Below are 24,990 nucleotides of genomic sequence, written 5' to 3'. Positions count from 1 at the left end.
GGCGTCGGTGTTGTGGCAAAGGGTGGAGGCGAGATGGGGGCTGCGGTGGTGGTTGGTGGTAACGTCAGAGTTCGGTGGTAGAGGGTGGCGGCGGCGGTTGTAACAAACTGAAAATTTTAGATCAAATCCTAGCATGACACGTGTCTAGAAACCTTCCACATAATTCACAATATTGAAAGGTTAAAAATTATAAAAAATATTAAAAGTTTATAGTTGAGGGGCTAAATCTACCTTAAAGGCAAAAATTCTGATTTCAGGAGGTCCTTACGGACCGTATCCATAACCCCTTATGACCCATAAAGGGTATTCAAAATTTTATCGCCCAAGGTCCTTACGGACTGTAAAGACTAATCCTTGCGGTCTGCAAGGATGTCTGAAATTCTAAGGCGGTGCAGGTCCCTTACGGTCTATAAGCGGCCCCCAGACAGCAGTTTCTTGGCTGGCAGCAGCCTTGCTGCATCATATGCCACCTATGCTTCATATTGTAACACTTAACCACATGTGAACACATGTCATGACACTAATCTCATTCTTAACACCTCTTAGGACTATTAGTCATGTTCTAAACACTTGAAGATTAGTATAAATAGGACTAGTTGGTTCATAAAGTTCTTCACACCTTTCTCACTTCACTCTTAAACTTCTTATGGAGCTTGCTTCTGATTAGGAGCCTCGTATTCTGAGTTCTAAAAGTGTCCTTCAACACTAGTAAGTGCTCTTCCTAGTCTATTTCAATTTATTGCTATTTATTAGCCGAAAGTCAAGCAACTTGACTTTGCTTTGACTTTCAGTTCTGACCACTATGGTAAAGTCAAAGTTCAAGTTGAACTTTTCAATGAGATCGTAATAATGAAGGTATGAATCCCATGCGATCATACCCTCCGACGATCACGTTAAGTAGGTGAAATGACGGGTCAAGCATGTTATATATAAAAGTCAAAACTAGAAAAATATGCGTTTTGCGATAATTGAACTTCTAGCTATCTAAACCAATTATTTTGACAACATAATAGTTTGTATAAACTTATAAATCTTATTTTAACATGCCCAATTCATCATATTCAGTTTAGACTTCAATTCTATATCGAAAGTCAAGCAGTTTGACTTTTGCGTTGACTTTCGATTCTGACCCGTTTGGTCTACTTTAGAACCTAATTAAGGCATGTCTTGTGACCATAATGTTATACGGAATAACCCTCTAAGGTTATACCTTTTGGTCATATTATTTAAAGGGTAAACTGACGAGTCAACTTTATATATTTTAGAAATGTCAAAAATGCCCTTTTGGCGTAGAAATGGTTTTTAAACCTAAGAGGTATATAATTTGACCTCAAGACTGATCATGCCATGTTTTAAAATATGTTTTTGACATAAAGGGCTCGTCATAGACCCATACGACCGCCCGTGTTTACGCATATGACTAGTTTAATATATATATATATATATATATATATATATATATATATATATATATATATATATATATATATATATATATATATATATAAACTAGTCGAACTGGGTTTAAACCCTTCAGAATCATTCCAAATCAGAATGTTTGGTTAAATAGCCCATATCCAACGAGGATTCGCACTCAGAAGGGTATAAACCACATTCTAACCGGTCAACGCTTAATCTAGCGAAACCGAGCAATATTCTAAGTAGCGAGTCAAGTAATATAACTTACAAAAAGACTCGTTAACATTCTAATGGATATTTATATCTGTTTTACTCTGGATTGTAGAGCCTTCAAGATAATCATGCCTAGGATAAACAACCTGAAATACGGCTTTACTTCAAAGAACTTATTGGAACAGAATATTTGCTAAGCAAAACTAAATACTCTTAGCCTAGTTTTATTTGAAAACTTGGGATATGGCATTAACCGCTTGGAGCGGGTATTATATAAATGGAAAATGTTTTCATAAATATAAGAATCTGGTTTAATCTGTATTGCTTGAATAACATTAAACACTGGGGGTAATGGTACCGTGTCCGGACGTCCGACTCATCAACTAGGAATGGCCATATAAAATACGCGTAGGGTAGTAGGCATACTCCCAGAAGACGTTGTATTAAAGGTGGTGTGTACCATAATCACATACCGACATTGATTTCTGGTACCCAGTTGTATTGACAAGCATGCAAAACTGGTGACAAGAAATTTATCCCAAAGGAATACTAAATGATTAACCCACGGTTATCATAATATGTAACAAATGATTTATGAAAATGATTTTAAACGAGTCGGTTAATTGTATTTGCCAGCGAAAGCTGATGTATTTTCAAAAGATTAAACCGCATGTAACGAACTCTGAATATAGGGTGGAATGGTTCGGTCAAAGAATAAGTTTTGGAATTTGCGACTCCACTGCTTAAAGGCCTATGATGTCCTAAGCTCGCTTTTATTTTGGATCCTACCTTGTGAGACTTGTATCGAACGAAGTATGAATCTTATTTAATAAATTTCAAATCTTGATGATTATTACTTTATAATTCTATCTTTCGCTGCATATTGTGAAACTGTTATCAATCGTAATGCATAAACCCACTGACCGAGCCCATCGGAAACCGGGTTGTAACAGCGGTGAGTGGGGGCGGTGGATGCCGGATATGGGTGGTGTTAGTGGCGGTGGCCTGAGATGGCGTCGGTGTTTGGTGGCGAAGGGTGGCAACGGCGGTGGGTTATGGTGGCAGTGGTTGGTGGTATTTGGTAGTTGGTGGTGGTGGCCGGTGGTGGCACCAGAGTTTGGTGGTGGAGGGGTGGTGGCGGCAGGTGGCGTAGGTGGGTGGTGTTAGTGGCGGTGGCCGGTGGTGGCGCCGGTGTTCGGTGGCAAAGGGTGGTGACAGTTGTGGGTTGTGGTGGTCAGTGGTGTTCGGTGGTTGATGGTGGTGGCGATAGCGTCGGTGTTTGGTGGTGGAGGGTGGTGGTGGCGGGTAGCGGCGATGGGTGGCGGCGGCGGTGGAGTGGTGGGTGGTATTGGTGAGTGAGGGGATGGAGTGAAAAAATAAGAGGTATGGATGGAATAATTTTGAGGCGATGTATTGCCTTATGTGATGGGTTATTCTATTACCTTTACCAACGAAACACCATTTTTTTTCATTCCCTCGTAGTCGTCCATTCCATTACACATCTTATTCTCGCATAGCAAACACTATGCTTTTGATTTCTAACTCCATTATATAATAAAATCAAATTTTATTAAAGTCTCTTTTCCCACTCTTCTCAACTAAAAGCAAATAAAATATTTTAAGAAAAATATAATTTTTAAAAAGTATTTTTATAATATATTAATAAAGTACTTCTTGTCTCGTCATTCTACCACTTTTGTCTTTTTCTTAATCGGGATGATATTAGGTCTTTTAGAAAATTTAGTTTGGATCATAAATATCTAATATTAATAAAGGATTGAATTTAATGCCACATAGTACTATTTAGGATTCAAGTTAATGTCATATGGCATTCTCTCCTTTATTATTTTATTATTATTATTATTATCATTATTATTATATCATATTAATATACAATTTATTAATCTACACACAGGAACAAATAAATACGTATTGATATTATATTATATTATATTAATATATTCAATTTATTAATTTATACATAACAATAGATAAATACTAATACATAAAAATATTTATCTTATATTATTGTTCTATTTTATTTATTTATTTTTATTTTCATATGTGACATAAAGTTTTCGATCATTGCGGATCAAATCAAATTAGGTTATATACTACGAATATATACTTTATTGCAAATATATATCTGTGTTTGCGAAAAAATACTTTATTGTGAATATATATATATATATATCTGTATTTGCTAATATAACCTAATAATGTGTTTGCGAAAAAATACTTTATTGCGAATATATATCTGTATTCAATGAATTTTATACCGCCACGTCGATAAACCTATAAAACCGAATATGGTATATAGTTTGAAATTTAAATTATATTTTATATAATCTAGATTATATTTTATTTTAATTTATTTTTGTAATTTATCAACAATAATTAAGTTAAATCTTACTATTGTAGAAGATATTTACATAGCTCCTTAAGTTCACATTTAACCGATGATATAAATTAATAGGGTGAGTTTTATTTGGATTAAAAAACAATAAATAAAATAAGTAAAAAAATAAAAATGCCCCTCATTTAATTGATTTTTTTTGATGAAGTTAATGGGCCGGATGAAAATGGTAAAAATGCAAACCTTAGGGACAAATGAGAAAAAAATGTTATTGTTATTGCTATTTTTATTTATTTGTAATTATTATATTATTATAATTATGAATTATTATTATCTATGTCACACTCCAACTAATGACGAAAACATCGGAATTAGACGAAAAGGAGATTGTTCGAGACTTCATAATGACTAATTGTGACAATAATTTAAGTAACCAAATTGCATTTCATTTCTAATTTAAAGTACAACACTGGAAAGGAAATTACAACAACTTGTCCATAACATAATCAAACAAGAAGGAAATACAAAACATAGTTTTTAGGTACGTTTCTGATCCACCCTAAGTAGGTTTCTTGCATATCATCATCAATTTCCTGCAACATGTATTAAAATAAAATCAACACAAGGTTGACGAGTATACAAGTTTGATTACACAACATACGTATAAAAGATTGTCTCAAATCAAACATGGCATTTGTATCTAAGTTAAATTACATACTAGCATGCACAACCTAAATGTCAAACCAAAGATTCCACAGGCAAGACCGTTTACGATTCAATACTTCACAAAGACCCTTCCTAAGCGAGGTGTGCTACTCCTATAGCACTATACATGTTAAGGTAGGCTAGCGAGCTTAATGACAAATAGCTTTCATGTATGAATTATTGAATATCTAGCATGAATAACCTAAGCATAACAAATAGCATGTTCGATGGATTGAGTGATTGAATAAGTTTGATTGTGTGCATAAGTGTGTTTGATTAAGTTATGCATGTTATACCCCACAAGTGATTAAAGCGTAAAAGGGGGATTCGAATAAACTCACGTGTAACAACCCACAAAAATATCCCGAATAAACCCGTAATCAAAACCCCAAGTGCGCGCGCCGAAGCTTGTAAAGATCATCTAGACAACTTAGCGGTTAAGAAAATTTGACGGTTGATGAACGAACCCTCACAAAAATTACCCTTACTAAACTCAAAATTAAAAACCGAACCATTTAAGATCAAGACCCAAGCAAACGCGATAAGAACCGACACGAAAATCGAGAAAAACACGGGATTGGGCGAAAAGGTGGTCGAGGACACGTGTCACGTCGAGGCGCCACATGTCAGACCTATGCTGGACACGTGGCAAGTCTAGGCCAGGTTGACCTCCCAAGCGCCACACGGGAGAGACCCTGTCTCTTCCCGCGATGCGCGGCAGAAGTCCATCTGGGCTATATAAAGGCCAGATCTGGGATGAGTTTAGAGCACCACTTTTGACGAAAAATCAAGCTATCGTTATCTCGTTCTATCGTTCTAATACTCGAACCCCCGAAACTTGAAATTTTGCTCCGTAGGACGTGTACTAAACCCTGCTCACTATACGATACCTTGTCCGATTGATCTAAAACCAATCAATGGATGCCAAAGTGCTACCTGAATAAGGCTATACTTTGTTAACTACGTTAAGGTTTTAATCTCGTGATTATCGTTAAAGTTTGAGTTGGGTTTATACACTAATACGGATTACATTCTATGAAATTAGGGGTTAGAATCATAAGGCTTAAAACTATAATTTCACTAATAAAGTAGATGCTTAATTATCAGATGACTCAGAACTATAAACTTATTGTTAATCAAAAGGCTTAGAATCAGGAGGCCTGTTAAATCAAGACTATAGATTTGCAAGGTGAGACATTCTCTTTTCTTCACATCATGTGATACTTAGATGTTTTCAAAATTAGGGGTTAGAATCATAAGGCTTAAAACTATAATTTCACTAATAAAGTAGATGCTTAATTATCAGAAGACTCAGAACTATAAACTTATTGTTAATCAAAAGGCTTAGAATCAGGAGGCCTGTTAAATCAAGACTATAGATTTGCAAGGTGAGACATTCTCTTTTCTTCACATTATGTGATACTTAGATGTTTTCAAAACCCTAAATGTTTTCCAATTGTGTTTACAGTGATTAAGTCTTTCTATTCTTGAATTACTACCGGTATTTGGGGTTTTGTATACATTACTTGATAAGCTTTACTATTGGACAAAGGGTTACCCAATAGTGATATGGCCACAGTCACCTAAATGGGCGAGTGACAAATACTATTGGGTAACTGAAAGAAATAAACAAATGTAAAAACTCTTAATGTTATAATTACAATACTATATCTTTTTATGCAAATGAATGATCACACTAGTAATCCTGCTGATAAAATGTTTTTAAACATGTTTCGGGTCATTACAGTAGATCTGAATAAGAGTTGTGATACGACACCAAAAAGCTTAAAGAAGTGGCTTATTTTATCAATTAAATTAAGAAACGTTGTTTTATGTATTCGAGTTTATCCCCTATTAAAAGCTAGCTTTGTAAGACATGGGTTTTATTCCCATTTGTTAGAAATAAAATTCCGATGTTTCTAAACTTTGATATTTTTCCTAACTCACGGTCCTGATGAAATTTCCACTGCAATGTTTTTAAAATAACCACCGGTATCACTTGACTGCTCATGGCTCCCGTCCAGGATGTGGTATAAACTAATTAACCAAAACCGACTAGTTAATATAATATACTAACCGATGACTTTGGTTTTGGCTTTGGCTTATGATAATAATCGAATCCACCGAACCATACACACCCTGACGTTGTATGTGTTTTCGGTCGCATCACGTGTTCATCCTTCTAGTACCACAATATAACTGCATGACTCACAACTTTATGTATGTACCTTTTACTTGAATATCTCAATACTATCATCAAACATTATTTTATATTTTGTACATATACAAAATTCACACTGTTTCACGTATAGATCCCCTAGTTGGTTTTATATTATATAGATTCGTGTACAAAAGTTGAAAACATATTAATATGAGATTATAAAATAGATAAAATATATTAATAACAATATTCAAATTACCTATATAGACAATAACCATGAGCGGGAATAGTACATGCTTACAATTGGTGGAGAAAGGTGGCAGATGCTTATAATTGGTGGAGACATGGCGGTTGCCCAACTGGTGGATGCCACATGGCATCCACTTAGGTATTTTTTTTTGTTTTTTTCCAAACGCAACGTTAGTATGTAACGCCCCAAAAATCCAAAGTTTTTATAAACATGGTATTTACTAGATATATGTCATGAAATAACTTAACTAGATTGTTTAACTTAGTTAACATAAAAGAGTAAATAGAAAGAATGAATGGAAAGTAAAAGGGCCAATTATGACATTTTTGGAAGTTGATGGAAGTGGTCAATAAAAGGGGAATTGAAGCCAAAAATTCTGCACTTTAGGTGTGAGTGTGTGCGTAGAACATCAGAGAAACACAAAGGGAGCCAAAACCCTTGTTCATCAAGAATCACTAAATTGGTGACGAATTTATGATCCAATCTTATGCATGAATGAAGAATTATCATCATCTCAACCTTACAAACATGTGGTAAGTTGTAATTTGAGATTTGGTGATCTTGTATGAAGTGGATTTATGTTTAACCCAAGAAATTCTATGAAATTAATCATGTATATGTGTTAGAATCACCATATAGAAAATGGATTATGCATGATTTTGATTAATACGATGTTTTGAGGTGAAACCCGTTTGTTATGGTGAAGATGGTGACTTGCATATATCATCCATGTCCAATCCTTGTTCAAATTTGATGTAGTATGTTGTATGTGATGAATACTTGTTAGATAGGTTGAGTATGGTATGGAATTTGGTTGATTTTAGTTGTATTTGATTGATGAAGGCAAGAAGTAGGAAGATGAGCATAAGATGCTTGTACAATGTGATTAGAAAGTAGTACGCACGCCAAGTGTTTGTTGAAATGCCTAGGTGAGATTAATAGATGAAATGGTATGCAAATGATGGATGAAAGTGTATAATGTGTGGAGATGATGTAATTGGGTGATAATTAAACATGAGAAATATGTTTTGAATGGAATATATGTAGGATTTTGGTTAATTATATGATTTGGTAAAAGGTATGCATTAGAAGTTGTACTCTATGCTTGGGTAATATGATGCACATTATGTGTTGATTTACTTATGGTTAGATGAAATCATATGTGATTTGGTGTTAAGTGTGTAGGAAGTGCGTATATTAGTAAGGAGTAAGGTTGGGAAGCTATGTGTGTTAACTAAGCTTGGACAATGTTGTTAATTGTAAAATCATGATATTACTAGTATGGAAGAAATTGATTATGTTTTGTGTGCATACAACTAGATGATCATATGTGTTTTGCTATATGAGTATGAAATGTGTATGATGTCCGTAGTATAATCTATTAATGTTGAGAATGCATGAGCTTAAGTTGATAATTCATATAATGGACAGTTGACTTTCTAAAAGTCAACTGCGCATAAATAGCATAGTAAGGCGTTTGGCTACAAACGTAATGTTAGGAAAATCGCAAGGCACATGCTATATCAATAAATGTTATATGTGACGATATAAAGAATTATGTGGAATGAAAAGATGTGATTGTTATCTTATGCATTGTGTGGTTGGTATCGACTAGTAAAGGTCAATATAGAATATGAATGTGAAATTAATGTAATTTAGAATGTGCGTGTATGCTAATAAAGCGGTAACCATAATGACATGAAAGTATAGGATCATGTTAAGGTGGGTGGAAGCGTGGAAGGCTAACGGGAAGGATGCGAGGAAGCAAGTACGAAACGTATGCTTATGGTAAGTGATTTGCGGAATCACTTCTTATTTATAAATGAAGTTTGGTATGTTGTATATAGGGAACCATGTAAGAAGTTACAAGTAAGGTTAAGTACCAAGGTAAGTTCATATGAACTTCGTCATCCTTAATGTAAATTAAGATGATAGTCTCATCATGTTAATGGAATGTTCATCATGTTACTGGAATGTTCATCATGATACTGAAATGTTCATCATGTTAATGGAATGTTCATCATGTTATTGAAATGTTCATCATGTTACTGGAATGTTCATCATGATACTGAAATGTTCATCATGTTAATGGAATGTTCATCATGTTACTGAAATGTTCATCATGATACTGAAATGTTCATCATGTTAATGGAATATTCATCATGTTGAAATGTTCATCATGTTACTGGAATGTTCATCATGTTAATGTAATGTTCATCATGTTACTGAAATGTTTATCATGTTAATGGAATGTTCATCATGTTACTGAAATGTTCATCATGTTACTGGAATCATGTTAATGTAATGTTTATCATGTTACTGGAATGTTCTTCATGTTAATGGAATGTTCAGCATGTTACGGGAATGTTCATCATGTTTGTTGGAAGTTAGTCGGTTATGTTTATTTGTAATTGCATTGATTTGTGTTGATATGTTTGTAGGTAAGGCTCAATTTACGTATAAGTGAATGTGACTTGTATGTATGTATGTAGATATGGAACTGTAGCGTGTGTAAGTAGTGTGAACTTGTATGTACACACATATGAATGGGATACGTATGAATGTACTTAGATATATGAAAGTGTATACACGTGTTGTAACCTGATGATTGTAGATCACTGGTATACGTGTGACAACTGTCAAATTCGTATGCATCCGTACAATTATTAGACAATGATTAATGCTTAATGAGTGTGCTAAATTACAATTAATTACTTAAATTGCTCCTGATTATTACCATATACATACATATGCATCATATATTGCTTAATGTCATGTCATTATTGCATGGGAACTTTGTTGACTCAAATGATGCACGAAACACAGTTAGCACAGTTATCCAGCAAATCAGAAAAATGTGGACAGAGTTCAGTAGATAGACAGACATTGTATTGAGACACAGAATGAGCCAGAAACCAAGTATTACACTAGAATAGTGTGTAGGAAAGTAAGGATCACAAAACTGCCTTCCTAGAGATAGTTTAAGTGCCGGAAAGTGCCTAAAACTCACATAAATTGCAGAATTCTGCAGAATTCAGCAAAATTCAGCATATAAACAACTTAATATCAGGCAGAAATAAGGTTAAATGGTCCTGAATGCTTTGCTAAGTGTCGGGAATCAAAACTGTCACAAAAAGTAACATAAAGTACACCAAACTGCAAAGTTTAGCACCTTAACGAACCAGTAACCAACCGAACAACCGGACACTACCCGAAACACCAAATTTTCACTAGAATTACTGTTTTAACATTACCAAGCTAGTAATGGTCCCCGAACATCATAACACACTGTATAAATATCAACTAACTAAATCCCTAACTAGATACTTAGATTGTAACCAACTTAACTAATTACTAGTTGAAGCCTACACCTAGACCCCCCCCCCACCTATAATCGGCCAACACCAAGGGCCCACATTAGATTTATTTTGTTTAAATATTAGATCTTGTTTCCTTTATATTAGACATAAAAACCATTGGGGAAATATGTAATGTTGGATTATAAATATAACCATCAAGATCATAACCATTCATTTTCTCAAACATTCACCACCCACACTTCTCTCCTTCCTCCCTCCACCTCACGACCGTAAACCACCACCCTATCACCACCATCATCCAAACTTCATCCATCCATTTCACACATATACAAAGATGTTAGAAGCCGTATAAGGAAGCTTGGAGCTTTCGGAAGATCAAGGACCTTCACCATTTGCTTTTATCCTCTTGTTTTCTTCTCTTGATCATCCCTAGCCTTGAGCTAGTGGTAAGAACCTTGATCTTGCTATTTTACTTCTATTTTAAGTGGTTAAAAGAAGATTCATAATGTTAATCATGAAGAACACTAAGAATCATAAGAATGAAACTTGAACATAAGCTTAAAATAAGGAGAAATCTTGATGAATGTGAGTTGTTATGCTTGATGATTGTAGATTATTTGTGAAAATGATGTTGATCATCATATGATCTTGCTAGATCATGATTAAAAACATAATCTAGCAAGATGAGAGGATGAACTTGATGAAAGTTAATGGATCATCCTTATGAGAAGCATGAACTTGAAAGAATACATTGATTTCTTGAAAAATAATGATCAAGTAAGTTGTGATACTTGTAGATCTAGAAATTTTATGGATGATTTCTAAAGAAACCAAGTTAAAAATGTAAGGTTTACTAAATCTTGGTTCTTACATAAACAAACCATATTTTTGGTGGATAAACAAGTGCAGAAACACTTGTGTAACAAGAAGAATTCATAAAGAAACATTTTTAGAAAACATGATCACAAGTTGTAAAGATCCATATTCCTTAAAAATGAAGTTTTTAAAGAACTAATCACACTTTAGAAGGTAACAAGGCTTACTAAGAACACTAGTAAGTTCCTACAAATTTTTACAAAGATTCAAGTTCATGAAGCAGTAGATTATTACTTGTTTTTGGCAAAGTTGGTAAGTAAAAGTTGTTTATTGTTGAGTGTGGATTGATTATGTTGATTTTACAAAAGAAAATGATATGCTTGAAAGCATGGAAACCTCCATTTTTAGGGGAAACTATGGCAAAAGTTTCTAAAAATCTAAACACTTAGAAAAATATTTATTAACATACACTTGCAAGTATATTCTAAACCATGGAGATTTACAAAAACTTTGCCATAAATTTTGTTACAAAATTATAATTATTGGAGGTTGGTTTTTATAAATAAAAGTGACTAAATATGTATTTAGGAAATATATATTTAGATGACACCATGTGTGTGATTATTTGTAAATTATTTGTATATTATGTGTATTAGTTATATTATTTTAGGACTTGAAATAATATAACACATCAAAATACCAAGAATTACAATCCAAAATTTTACCGAAATTCCAAGGAATAAATATATACATTTCACACAAAATATTGGTGAAACCGAACTATGGAGTAAGACTTACAAAATATTCCGGAAATTTATTCACAAAATATATTTTGGAAGGATAATATTTTGGACACCAAGGAAACAAAAATATGATTTTACAATTTCTACAAGAATATGTCATATTTTTGACAAGGGAAAAATATACTATTTTTGGCAAATAGGAGTATATATTTTTCTTGAAATCTTTAGAATATATATTATTTTTAAGAAATATATATTTTCTTACACAAACACGAAATACAATATTTTTGGGGTGAAAGATATATTTTCTCAAATAAATATGAGATATATCGTTTTTGGAGAAAAATGAGTTTATATATATATATTTCCAAGTTAGTCATGAAAATATATTATTTTTGAAACTTATGAGAAAATACAAATATTTTTGCCAAAAGAAAAAGGCAAATTGGAAAATAATAATCCCATCTTTCTGAAATTGGCCGATAATAATTCCAAGTCAGTTATTAGCCAATAATAATCCGACCTCGTCCAATTTTTTTGTTAAATAGTCCCCCGTTAAAATAGCTTAACGGAGTTAAGTTTTTTTCCGAATTACAAACCGATGTTTTAGGGCTTTTGATCAGAACGAGGATACGAGTCGATTGATGTAAAACTTACCTCAAATACTGCCCCCAACCCATGAAAACGGTGCTTCAATTCGGGTGTTTAACTTCCAATTAACAAAATTCAAGCCATTTCGAACACAAATTCGAGGTAAGTTTTACATCAATCGACTCGTATCCTCGTTCTGATCAAAAGCCCTAAAACATCGTTTTGTAATTCGGAAAAAAACTTAACTCCGTTAACCTTATTTTAACGGCGGTTTATTTTATAAAAAAAATTAGACGAGGTCGGATTATTATTGGCTAATAACTGACTTGGGATTATTATCAGCCAATTTCAGAAAGATGGGATTATTATTTTCCAATTTGCCAAAGAAAAATTATAAAAAATTTTTCTAAATAATATTTATTACAATATATATTTTGGAAATATATATATTGGTGGACTTTTATTAAAGATAACATTCCGGAAAAATTAATACGAAATTAAGTATAAGAATACTTAATGCATATAGTAAAAATACGTATGCTCATACGTATAAATACACACCGGAATACGACCCCGCATACATGGCAAAAATATACAAGTATAAGAATACGAATACAAATACACCCATCATTGGGAAGGATATGTAAGTATAAATACTTGGGAAGTATTAAGTTAATATATATTGTTTTAACAATTATTCCAAAATTTAATAAATATAATTTAAGTTAAAATATTTATTATTTTGACAAATAATTATATACTTGGAATAACATTGATGACACAAACTAATGTAACTCAAGACACTAATTAAGATCAAGGTTAAGGCACGACTTATCCGACTAATGGACCGTAGTACGCATGTAGGTAGTCGTGCGTTCTAGAGGAAGCTTTGAGTTACATTGGATACAAGGAACGCAAAACTGTGAGTTCATGTCCCCCTTTTCTTTAACTGTTTTTGTTTTATAACTTCGGGGGTGAAGTACATGTTACTAAGTGTTTACAAACAATTACAAAGGGTATGGTTAGCTAAGGAAAATACTGTTAGATCATGTGAAAGGGTAGGCGCACTCTTAAGACCATTAATCCTCGCTTTAGGACCGAGGGACATGAGTGATAGATCTATTTGGGTGTAGCAAGCCCACACCCATGTGGACCGGGGTTTTGGCCCATGAGGTGACTATGTCTTACGGCCGGAGGCCCGATACAAAATCTGCTAGGTTTGAGCCTTCCTACGCCGTTTCACACATGTTAATGTATTAGCTACACATTAATTGATATGTTCCTTGTTGCTTCATACCAGTTTACAAATACATACATACATACTTACAAACGTTTACAAGGATGATTCGTGCACACATACAAATCACATGAACTCGCTCAACTTTTGTTGATGTTTTCAAACTACATGTATTTCAGGAAATTAAGTATGGATCTGACAGGCGTTGAAGTTTCAAGTGTTGTTTGGAATAAAAGATGTCATCCGGTGTCGTACGGTTTGAGAGTATGTACCCTATCCTGGATAGGATACATATTCCAAGGCCAAGTTTTCATAGTGTCTTTTGAAAAGTCCTTATGGAACTTAAAACCTGTTGGTGTTGTATTCTAAATATGAAGTCTGTGTTTTTTGGGGCTTAAAACAATGTTGTTGTAATGTTTTAAAACTTAATCAATGGATGAACATCTTGGATTTATCATATAGTTGTTTGTTATGGTTGAATGCAATGATATTAAGCAAGTCACACCAAATCACGCTTCTGCAAAAGTCAGGGTGTGACAGTTTGGTATCAGAGATTCGATTGTAGCGAACTAGGATTCCTTCTCGAGTCTATAATACAATCATTAGGGCTCTCACGAAATGATTTTACAGCATGTTTTCATTGCATACACGAAACGCCCAGATCCAGGGTAACAAACATTTTACAAAATAAAAAGACAAGAAACACAATGCACAATTACTAGGTGGTTCAGTCTGGGAGACTGGGTGGTCTAGTCTGGGAGACTAGGAAGGATAGAAAAGATTTGTGAGGACTGATAAGGATACACGTTTACATGATTTTATGATGCATTGGCTTTGCCTGCATACTTAATGTTAGTGGTTAATATATGTGCATATGTCATGATTGTTATGTTACAGACGGCATGTCGTCTTCAGAGAATGGGTTATCAGACATTGATGACCCTATGGCCCTCGCCTCTGATAGCGAGAGTGCACCCGAGCCGGAGATACTTACATCCGACACTGAGAGTGACCCAGACATGATATCCGACGACGAGGACGACTTCCAGCCGTTCGTGTTGCCCGACACTTTGGTGTTGATTTACCGCTTGCTGATGGCATTCCAGACGAGGATCCTATTGTTGCTCCCATTCCAGTTCACGATCATCCCGATGGTGAGCATGCCGTGGCACCAATCCTCGCTCCCGTTCCTTTAGTGGCCATTCCTCTCGAGGATTTTCCTTTTGACGATTTGATTAATGTTGACATTGATTTGTTTGATGGTCCTCCTGATGACGCCCATGGTTATGGAGAGCCAGATGAGGACGTTGTTGCTATTCCACCTCTTGAGATCCCTGTTATTGAGATTTCCTCTAACACTAGTTTACACCCTGTCTCAGATTCCTTTGAGTTTCCTTCCGGATATTGAGCTGTCACGGCCCGTGTAAGTCGAAGACATAGTCTTCGCGGCCCGCGAGCGACCCCTGGAATTTGTTTTATTTGCTTTTTAATGAAATAAAGGTTATTCGGGGCCGGTTTTCGTATACGGGGTGTATTTTAGGACATATAGAGGTATTCGAAATATATTAGGGGTGTCAGAAATATTTTAGGAGGGTTGATATATTTTGGGTACAACTCCTGGATTATTTAATAAAATATATAGTGCACTCATATTAAGTATAGTAACCCAATTCTACTTTATCCCCACGTCACGAGACAGAACCCCAACGAATTTAGGCAGAGCCTTGACATACGTTACAGGGCCCTACGTCAGTCGGACAGGGCATCAGTGATCATCGGTTATAATACTTAAAACGAATATTACAATAGGTAAGAGTCTTAGTATATATAGGAAGTTGAAGTGTAGAGATTGGAAAGTGAATTGTTCAGTTGCAAGGAAAAATGAAAGGCTGAACTTCGAGTATTTATAGGAGGATGTTTTCAATCAACTGTCTTGTTGCCTACGAAAATTTCAATGGATAAGATTTCTAAATTTTCCTTCATAATGAAGTTTACTTGAGAAATATGTATACATACGTCACTTGTTTTGGATTTTCATGATACCTTTATACTATTATTTTTATGTATAGATATATCACTCATTTAGTTTCTTAATATTATAATTGTAATTCATACATAACTATATTTATATTATTATTATAATCCAATTGATTTAGCCTAAATCTTGCTTTTCTTTTATTACTTGTAAAATATAATGTTTTATAAAATTATGAGCATACAGTTGAAACCTGTTAATTTTTCTCTATATTTTGATCCAAGTTTCATTAAAAACGGAGTAGGTTCAAATATAATGTATTTTTATAATTTAATTATTAAATGGTTCCTACGCTTGCCCAAAATACTTCATATTTTCATTGGTCAATTTATCCATGATGTATCCTTTTAATAACATAAGTTTTTATATATTTATATAAATAAAATTTTGGGAATGTTACAGTTCCAGCACCCGTTGATCCTCCTGTTGATGAGACATTTGTTCCTCCACCTGCACCCACTAATGTTGCTCCCTCTCATTCTGTGGAGTCTGATGTCCGTCGTGTTGATTTACCTATCGATTTCTTGCAGGACATACCCGCACCCCGTCCAGGGGAAGGCACTTCAGGACAGCAGCCTAGTCATGATCTTCATGTTACAGCAGCTTATCCACACATTCCCCAGTCTACACCTTTTGCTCCTTTTACTTCTTCACCAACTGATGAGCCATTCAGAGGGTCCCCGCCGTACTCCATGCCGACCTCAGACCCCTACCATCCCTCACATTTTGTCGGTTATACACAGGACAAGTTACTTTATTTGCTTCAGCTTCGTTTGAAGTTATGAGTCGCAGAGTCTTGGAGGTTGAGTCAATACCGCGTCTCTTACCGTGTCCTTGTCAGCATGCTTTAGTTCCCCCTCGATCATCACCGCCTCTTTTTGCACGACCACCTGCTCCTCTTTCTCTTTTCCAGAGTTTGATGCTCGATTTCTTACTATTGAGCAGCAGGTCCGTTATTTGCTTCGTCATGTGCACAAGCTCGAGGAGGAGCTCACACATGTTCTCAGCTTGATTTTCCTCCCTCCACCTCCTCCGCCATCAGTACAGTAGGTTTTTGGTTTTATGCAGATGCATTACCTTTGATGAGAGCACCACTTTTGAGCTGAGCTTGTGAAGCCTTTTGGAGACCACCTTTTGGTTGTAAGACCTTTGTAGATTGGTAGACTTGTTGGACAAGGGTAGTGTGACCCTGTGTTCCCTTTTGATGTGATACACTTTGTGAAACATGTAACAATACTTTGTGGTCTATGATTAATGAAAGCCCAAATCGTCATGTTCTCATTAAACATGTAAATCAACAACGTGTTTGTTTGTTATGTTCTCATTAAACATATTCCCAATTACTTGATTTTGCTATGATTGTGCTGATGTGGACTGATTGAGATGATGATTTAATATGTGTGTGTATATATGACCTCTAAACAACTATATACATTCCCTGAACAAATAAGACCTGACCAATCCGAACTTCTTCTTAGAAGATGTCTCATCAAGAGATCATTCGGCTAACCAAGGCAGAATGGCAAGCACACGTCTCACGGGCCATAGCTCGGCACGAGGTTCTTCGCTACAAACACAGCGAAAGTACCTCAGGGATTAACCCACCTAACGGTAATGTTTAAGTCACCTAAGACACATTACAGTACGTTTGGACAATTCCAAGTGTGCTTTGCTAATGCTTTCTGTGATGATGATTGCCTGGGTACAAGTTGTACCTACAAGCAGTTTTTAGACTGCAAGCCTCTGAACTTCGACGAAACTGGAGGTGCCGTAGCTTTTGTGAAATGGGCCGAGAATATGGATTCTGTTTTGCAAATGAGCGGATGTACACCAAAGCAACAAGTCCCATACGTATCTGGATTGTTTCAAGATGAGGCTCTGTTATGGTGGAACCTTCGGGTTCAGATAATGGGCGAGGCTGCTGCGTATGCTTTGACATGGGATGAGTTGAATGAAATGATGCGTAGGGATTATTGTTCTCAGATGGAGATCTAGAAGCTGGAAATTGAATTCCGGAACCTGACGATGGAAGGTCCAAAGGTGGTGGAGTACGTGCAGAGACTTCATGATTTGTCGCGAATTATTCCATATCTGGTGGAACCAGAGTTGAAAAGGATGGAGCAATTCATCTGGGGACTGGCGCCTCAGATCCTGAGCTTGATGATGGCATCAGCGCCACCAACAACTATTGATGCGAGTATCTTGAGTTTGGCGCTCGCTAAGTGTGACAACTCGTATTTCAGAACCCATCTTTGTGTTTACTGTAACGTATGTGGACCCTATGTGATTATGTGAACTATGATGATTAATGAGATATGTGTTATTATGTTATGTGAATATGTGTTGTGCATGTATGTATGTAATAGGACCACATAAAATGAACCGATCGCACAACAACAAACCCGATCGCACAAGTCCATTCGGTTTACATCTATTGTACTCGAAACCCAAAAGGGCAGCCCATGTATGGGTTCGACCCATCCCTTTTATGCGTATACTATCACCTAAGATAGGGTTTTTTTTGATTAGTTACAAAACAAGAACACACACAAACCCTAATTCTCTCTCTCTCCTTCTCGAACCCGACGACAACAACACCTTCATCTCTCGAAGCTCTCTTGTTCGGATTCCTCTTCATTCTACCTTCTAACCGGTTAGTGTTTTTGTTGTTGAATGCATGTTGATTAATGTTATGATTGATATGATTCCATACAATGGTTTGTGAATGATACATGAGTAGATATGAATGATGGAGTTTGGTGTTCATGTAATCGGTTCATATGTGTTGCATGACTTGATTAATTATGAATGTAAATCGGCTGTGATATGGTTGAACTCGGATGATATGTATTAATTCTAGTGTTTAATCCGATTGAATGTTGATGAGTAAATTATTGTTCATGCTTTGTTCGATTAGGGTTTATGAGAAATCGTTTGGAATATGCTTGTTTTGATCGATTATTGTTCATGTTAGAAACTGTAATTGTGTTGATTGATAAATTTCAGTTATGGAAACTATTATAATTGGTCAAAACGAATTGATTGAAATCAGTAACTGATTGCATGAATTAAGGAATTTGTTAACGGGTCGCACAAGCTCTTGAATCACACAAGAGCTCAAATCGCACAAGACTAATCGTACAACACGATCGCACAATAGAGTCGCACAAGCTAGGTACAACCATTAAAGCATGGAGTACTGCTTAGTTATGCATGATCGCACAAGCTGGTGCCGATCGCACAAGATGTTGGGCCACACACAAACTACTTAAACTGTCACACTGTTGGGCCTCAAAGCCCAATCCCAATCGCACAAGCTATCCGAATCGCACAAGTCCATCCGGGTCGCACAAGACTCATGTTTATTGTTTGGGCCGTTTACATGCTGGACTGCTTATATTTTATTAGGCCGGGTATTATTGGGCTTCAACGGGTGAATCGCACAAGACTGTTAGACTTGTGCGAGCCCATTCTTTTGAATCGCACAAGTCAGACATGTTATGTACTTGACTGTTACGTGTTTGCCATGATCCATACGTGCTCGAAACCTGTTAGTTATGTGTAAACATACGTGCATTACTTGAACCTAGTCCTGACTTGTATGGTAACCATGCTAGGACGTGGTTGACCACTTATAACTCAAGTAACCTTTTCGTGCATCTGCCGAGCAAACCAAGGTGAGTTCACACTCTTACCAAAGTATGGGATTCCTGGGGTTGGGAATGGGATTGAATGATTACTTGTACATTTATCGTTACGGAAATACGTACCACTAACCTCGTTAGGGAAAGGTCACTTATAGATACAGCTAGACTAGTAACACATGGGAAGCCCCCACTAATCTTCGCACACATGCCTGGAATGGCCGCGATACGAATACTAATCTTCGCACACATGCCTGGAATGGCCGCGATACGAATACTAATCTTTGCACACATCCCTGGAGGGCCGCGATACAAATACAACTAGTCTAGAATACATGGGAAGCCCCCACTAATCTTCGCAAACATGCCTGGAGGGCCGCGATACAAATAAATACGATACATGGTTTACAAAACGAACATGAGAATTACGAAACAAATACTATAACTAAACAACCAACTGTGAACTCGCTCAACTTTGTTGTTGACTCGTTGTTACATGCCTTGCAGGTCAATAGGTACTCATGGAGCTTGCACAGGGAGGCGCGGTCATTGTGGACATGGATCGTGGATGCCATGTTAAACATTTATGACATTTCAAACTTATTACTTGAGTTGGGTTTTACACTTATGCTTCCGCTACACACTTGATTATGTTTGGTTTTTGAACACCTTCCGTATTGATGAATGACTTTTACTTAATACTTATAATGTTCAATATGATTGGTGGCTTGATCCTGGTCATGTCACGCCTCCAAGCGGTGATATTCCGCGTGTGGATTTTGGGGGTATGACAGATTGGTATCAGAGCCATTGGTTATAGAGAACTTGGTTTTAATAAGGGGAAAACGTTTTTATTAAAACCAGACTATAACCTGTACAGTGCTCAACGATCCACAACGACGCCTCGCTCCACGTGCAAGACTCAACCTTCTAGGTGATATGGTATATGTTTTATTGCCTACTTGCTAGATTACATAGAACTTTGCTCATGGTATGCTTAGATACACATAACCACTATTGCTTGAAAACACTTGTGTGCTTACTCTCTTCTGTCATCGCACTTTTCGCGAACCTCTCTCACTTATGTTCCCTTTGATATGAAGATCATGAGTGGACGCGTTAACATGACCCAAGCCCAGTTGACGACTCTGATTAACGAACAAGTTGCTGCGGCACTTGCAGCCGCACAAGCAGGAGGTATACCCTGCAGTCGCAAACTCACTCTAGGATCTTTAGATCCTACACTCCTAAACCAATTCTTATGTTAAACCTTGTCCTGTTATTATACACAACAGGTCAACACGCTCAGCTACCTGCATGCACGTTCAAAACTTTCATGGACTGTCGTCCTAGCACTTTCAGTGGCACAGAAGGAGCAGTTGGACTCCTCCACTGGTTCGAGAAGCTCGAGTCAGTCTTCGAAATGTGTGAATGCCCTGAGGCACGAAGGGTGAAGTACGCCACTGGTACTCTCGAAGGCATTGCGCTGACTTGGTGGAATGCGCAAGTTCAGATGCTGGGGTTGGCGGCTGCTAATGCCACCCCATGGAACGATTTCAAGGAACTGATCAAGCGGGAATACTGTACTCGTGATGACATCCACAAGTCGGAAGTGGAGTTCTTTAACCTGAAGATGACCAGGTCAGAGATAGAGGCATATACAAAGAGGTCAAACGAGCTGGCCATCTTGTGTCCAACTATGGTGGACCCTCCTATCAAGTGTATTGAGTTGTATCTCAAAGGGCTAGCACCAGAAATCCAAAGTCATGTGACATCGGCCAACCTTGATAATATCCAGGATATTACACGCCTTGCTCATCGCCTCACAGATCAGGCAGTGGAACAGAACAAGCTGCCCAAACGTATCGGTGCTACTAATGCTACTACCTTCGCTACTCCCAGTGACAACAAGCGGAAATGGGATGGGGATTCCAGCAAGGGTTCAGCTACAGCCCAGTCCCAGGCATAGCAGCGAAAGACTGATAACTACCAGAGCCCTAGTCAGCAATTTTCTGGTAGTCAAAGGCAAGGTGGATATCGAGGAAACCTACCAAGGTGCAACACATGCAACAGGCACCACAAAGGCCAGTGCAATAAGGGTCGTTGCCAGAGATGCCTCAAGATGGGTCATGAAGTGAAAGATTGCAGGAGCTCACGACCTGCGAATCAGAATCAGCAACAACAACCACCAGCTCCACGAAAACAGCAGCAACAACAGCAGCGGGGCAATAGGGGATGCTATCAGTGTGGTGCTGAAGGCCACTTCAAGCGAGACTGCCCCCAGTTAAACTAGAACCAGAACAACAACAACAATAATCAGGGCAATGGGAACAACAACGGGGGAAACAATGATGGAAACAATGGCGCTAGGGGTCGAGCATTTGTGCTGGGTCAGGGAGATGCAAGGAATAATCCTAATGTGGTAATGGGTAAGTTCCTCCTCGATGACTTTTATGTTACTGTATTATTTGATTCGGGTACGGATACCAGTTATGTGTCTTTAAAAGTTAGTCAAATGCTTAAACGTACACCAACTCCTTTAAACACCAAGCATGTGGTAGAGTTAGCTAATGGTAAGAGTTTAGAAGCCACGCACATAGTTCAGGGTTGTAATCTTGTCCTCGCTGGTCAGACTTTCTCTATCGATCTCATTCCCATAGTTTTGGGTAATTTCGACATCGTCATTGGGATGGACTGGTTATCCCAACAACAAGCAGAGATCTTATGCAAAGAGAAGATTGTTCGTATCCCTCGTTCCGGTCAGGAACCTCTCATGATTCAAGGCGACAAGAGTGGTGTCGTGGTGGGCATCATCTCTTTCCTAAAGGCCCAGAAGTGTTTGCGAAAGGGCCACACCGTTATTTTAGCGCTTGTTATTGACGCATCAACGAAGGAGAAGAGATTGGAGGACATTCCAGTAGTACGCGACTTTCCTCAGGTGTTTCCTGAAGATTTACCTGGGCTACCGCCTCATCGCCAGGTCGAATTCCAGATCGAGCTAGCTCCTGGAGCAGCACCAATAGCTCGTGCACCGTATCTCTTAGCTCCATCAGAACTGGAAGAACTATCCAAACAACTCCAAGAACTCTTGGATAAGGGTTTCATTCGTCCTAGCTCTTCGCCTTGGGGAGCTCCAGTGCTATTTGTGAAAAAGAAAGACGGTACCTTCAGGATGTGCATCGACTACCGTGAGCTCAACAAGGTGACCTTGAAGAATCGCTATCCTCTTCCACGCATCGACGACCTGTTCGACCAATTGCAAGGGTCGAGTTATTATTCAAAGATAGATCTGAGGTCAGGCTACCATCAACTGAGAGTCCGGGATGAGGACGTCTCCAAAACAGCATTCAGAACTCGTTACGGCCACTACGAGTTTCTAGTTATGCCATTCGGGTTAACAAATGCGTCTGCGGTCTTCATGGATCTTATGAACAGGGTGTGCAAACCTTACTTGGACAAGTTTGTGATTGTCTTCATCGACGACATCCTGATCTACTCTAAGAGTCAGGAGGAACATGAACAACATTTACGACTCATTTTGAAACTACTTCGAGCAGAACAGTTGTATGCCAAGTTTTCGAAATGCGACTTCTGGCTTTGTGAAGTCGATTTCCTAGGCCACGTGGTAAACAAGGATGGGATTCATGTTGATCCATCCAAGGTAGACTCGATTAAGAACTGGCCTGCACCGCGTACACCAACGGAAATTCGCCAATTCTTGGGTTTGGCAGGGTACTACAGAAGGTTTATCAAAGACTTCTCGAAGATTGCGCGGCCGCTTACATTACTGACACAGAAGGGTGTCACCTACCGTTGGGGTAGTACACAGGAAACAGCTTTTCAGCACTTAAAAGATAGGCTCTGCAGCGCGCCTATTCTTTCATTGCCAGAGGGCACGGACGATTTTGTGGTCTATTGCGATGCATCCACTCAAGGTCTTGGATGTGTGTTAATGGAACGTGACAAGGTCATTGCTTATGCGTCACGTCAACTTAAGGTTCATGAACGGAACTATACTACGCACGATTTAGAGCTGGGAGCTGTTGTTTTCGTGCTTAAGATATGGAGACATTACCTGTACGGTACCAAGGGCACCATCTACACCGATCGCAGGAGTCTCGAGCATATCTTCAAGCAGAAGGAATTGAACATGTGTCAACGACGATGGGTCGAACTTTTGAATGATTACGAATGTGCCATCAAGTACCATCCAGGCGAAGCCAATGTTGTGGCTGACGCCCTCAGTCGAAAAGATACTACACCTAGGCGTGTACGAGCATTACAACTTACCATCCAGTCTAGTCTCCCGGCACAGATACGAGATGCTCAGGTAGAAGCATTAAAACTAGAAAACGTCAGGGCTGAAGCCTTACGCGGCTCAAGGCAACGATTAGAACAAAAGGAAGACGGCGCCTACTATGTAACAGGACGCATCTGGGTCCCACTTTATGGCAACTTACGTGAGCTGGTAATGGATGAAGCACATAAGTCTCGCTACTCAGTATATCCTAGTTCAGATAAGATGTACTGCGACCTTAGAACTACGTATTGGTGGCCTAGCATGAAGGCACACATAGCAACTTACGTCGGCAAGTGCTTGACTTGTGCGAGAGTCAAGACGGAATATCAGAAACCATCAGGCCTTCTTCAGCAACCAAGGATACCACAATGGAAATGGGAAGAAATTTCCATGGATTTTGTTACTGGCCTGCCTAGATCTCAGCGTGGGAACGATACTATTTGGGTGATCGTGGATCGACTCACAAAGTCTGCTCACTTCTTGGCTATCAAGGAAACGGATAAGTTCTCCACTCTAGCAGACGTATATCTTAAGGAAGTTGTCTCAAGGCACGGAGTGCCGACCTCTATTATCTCTGATCGTGATGCACGATTTACTTCAGAACTGTGGAAAGCGATGTACAAATCTTTTGGCTCTCGATTAGACATGAGCACCGCTTATCACCCTCATACGGATGGGCAGTCTGAGCGCACTATCCAGACTCTAGAAGACATGCTTAGGGCATGTGTGATTGACTTTGGCAACAGCTGGGAAAAACATCTGCCATTAGTAGAATTTTCGTATAATAACAGCTACCACACCAGCATTCAAGCCGCTCCATTTGAGGCATTGTACGGGCGTAAATGCCGATCAACTCTTTGTTGGGCAGAGGTGAGTGATAGTCAGATCACTGGTCCAGAACTTGTGGTAGACGCAACGGAAAGAATTGCTCAGATACGGCAACGTATGGCGGCGGCTCGTGACCGTCAGAAAAGCTACGCTGATAAGCGCTGGAACCACTCGAGTTCCAGGTTGGGGATCGAGTGCTACTCAAAGTTTCACCTTGGAAAGGCGTAGTCCGTTTTGGCAAACGAGGCAAGCTCAATCCACGGTATGTCGGACCGTTCGAAATCATAGAAAGAATAGGCAAAGTGGCCTACAAACTAAACCTACCAGCAGAACTCGGTGCAGTTCACAATGTTTTCCACATGTCGAATCTGA

The 24,990-nt window shown here is 37.9% G+C and overlaps 1 protein-coding gene across 1 annotated transcript; it reads left to right on the top strand.

Annotated features, from left to right (window-relative positions):
• Window positions 1-7,126: 7,126 nt before the first annotated feature.
• Window positions 7,127-14,270, top strand: LOC110905782. The gene is made up of 3 exons (XM_022151287.1): window positions 7,127-7,637; window positions 8,815-8,892; window positions 13,991-14,270. The coding sequence occupies exons 1-3, from the start codon at window positions 7,600-7,602 to the stop codon at window positions 14,178-14,180; spliced, it is 306 nt and encodes a 101-aa protein (XP_022006979.1). The 5' UTR covers window positions 7,127-7,599; the 3' UTR covers window positions 14,181-14,270.
• Window positions 14,271-24,990: the final 10,720 nt, after the last annotated feature.

The sequence above is a fragment of the Helianthus annuus genome, chromosome 14 (assembly GCF_002127325.2).
Source record: "Helianthus annuus cultivar XRQ/B chromosome 14, HanXRQr2.0-SUNRISE, whole genome shotgun sequence".
NCBI lineage: Eukaryota > Viridiplantae > Streptophyta > Magnoliopsida > Asterales > Asteraceae > Helianthus > Helianthus annuus.
This window is presented reverse-complemented; position numbering and strand designations above follow the sequence as displayed.

Bases quoted from the DNA above. Each gene is read 5' to 3' on its own strand.
- LOC110905782 (XM_022151287.1), top strand. From the start codon at position 7,600: ATGAAGAATTATCATCATCTCAACCTTACAAACATGTG. The intron at 7,638-8,814 runs GTAAGTTGTAAT...ATGAAAGTATAG, and splicing joins CTCAACCTTACAAACATGTG to GATCATGTTAAGGTGGGTGG. The intron at 8,893-13,990 runs GTAAGTGATTTG...CATGTATTTCAG, and splicing joins GTACGAAACGTATGCTTATG to GAAATTAAGTATGGATCTGA.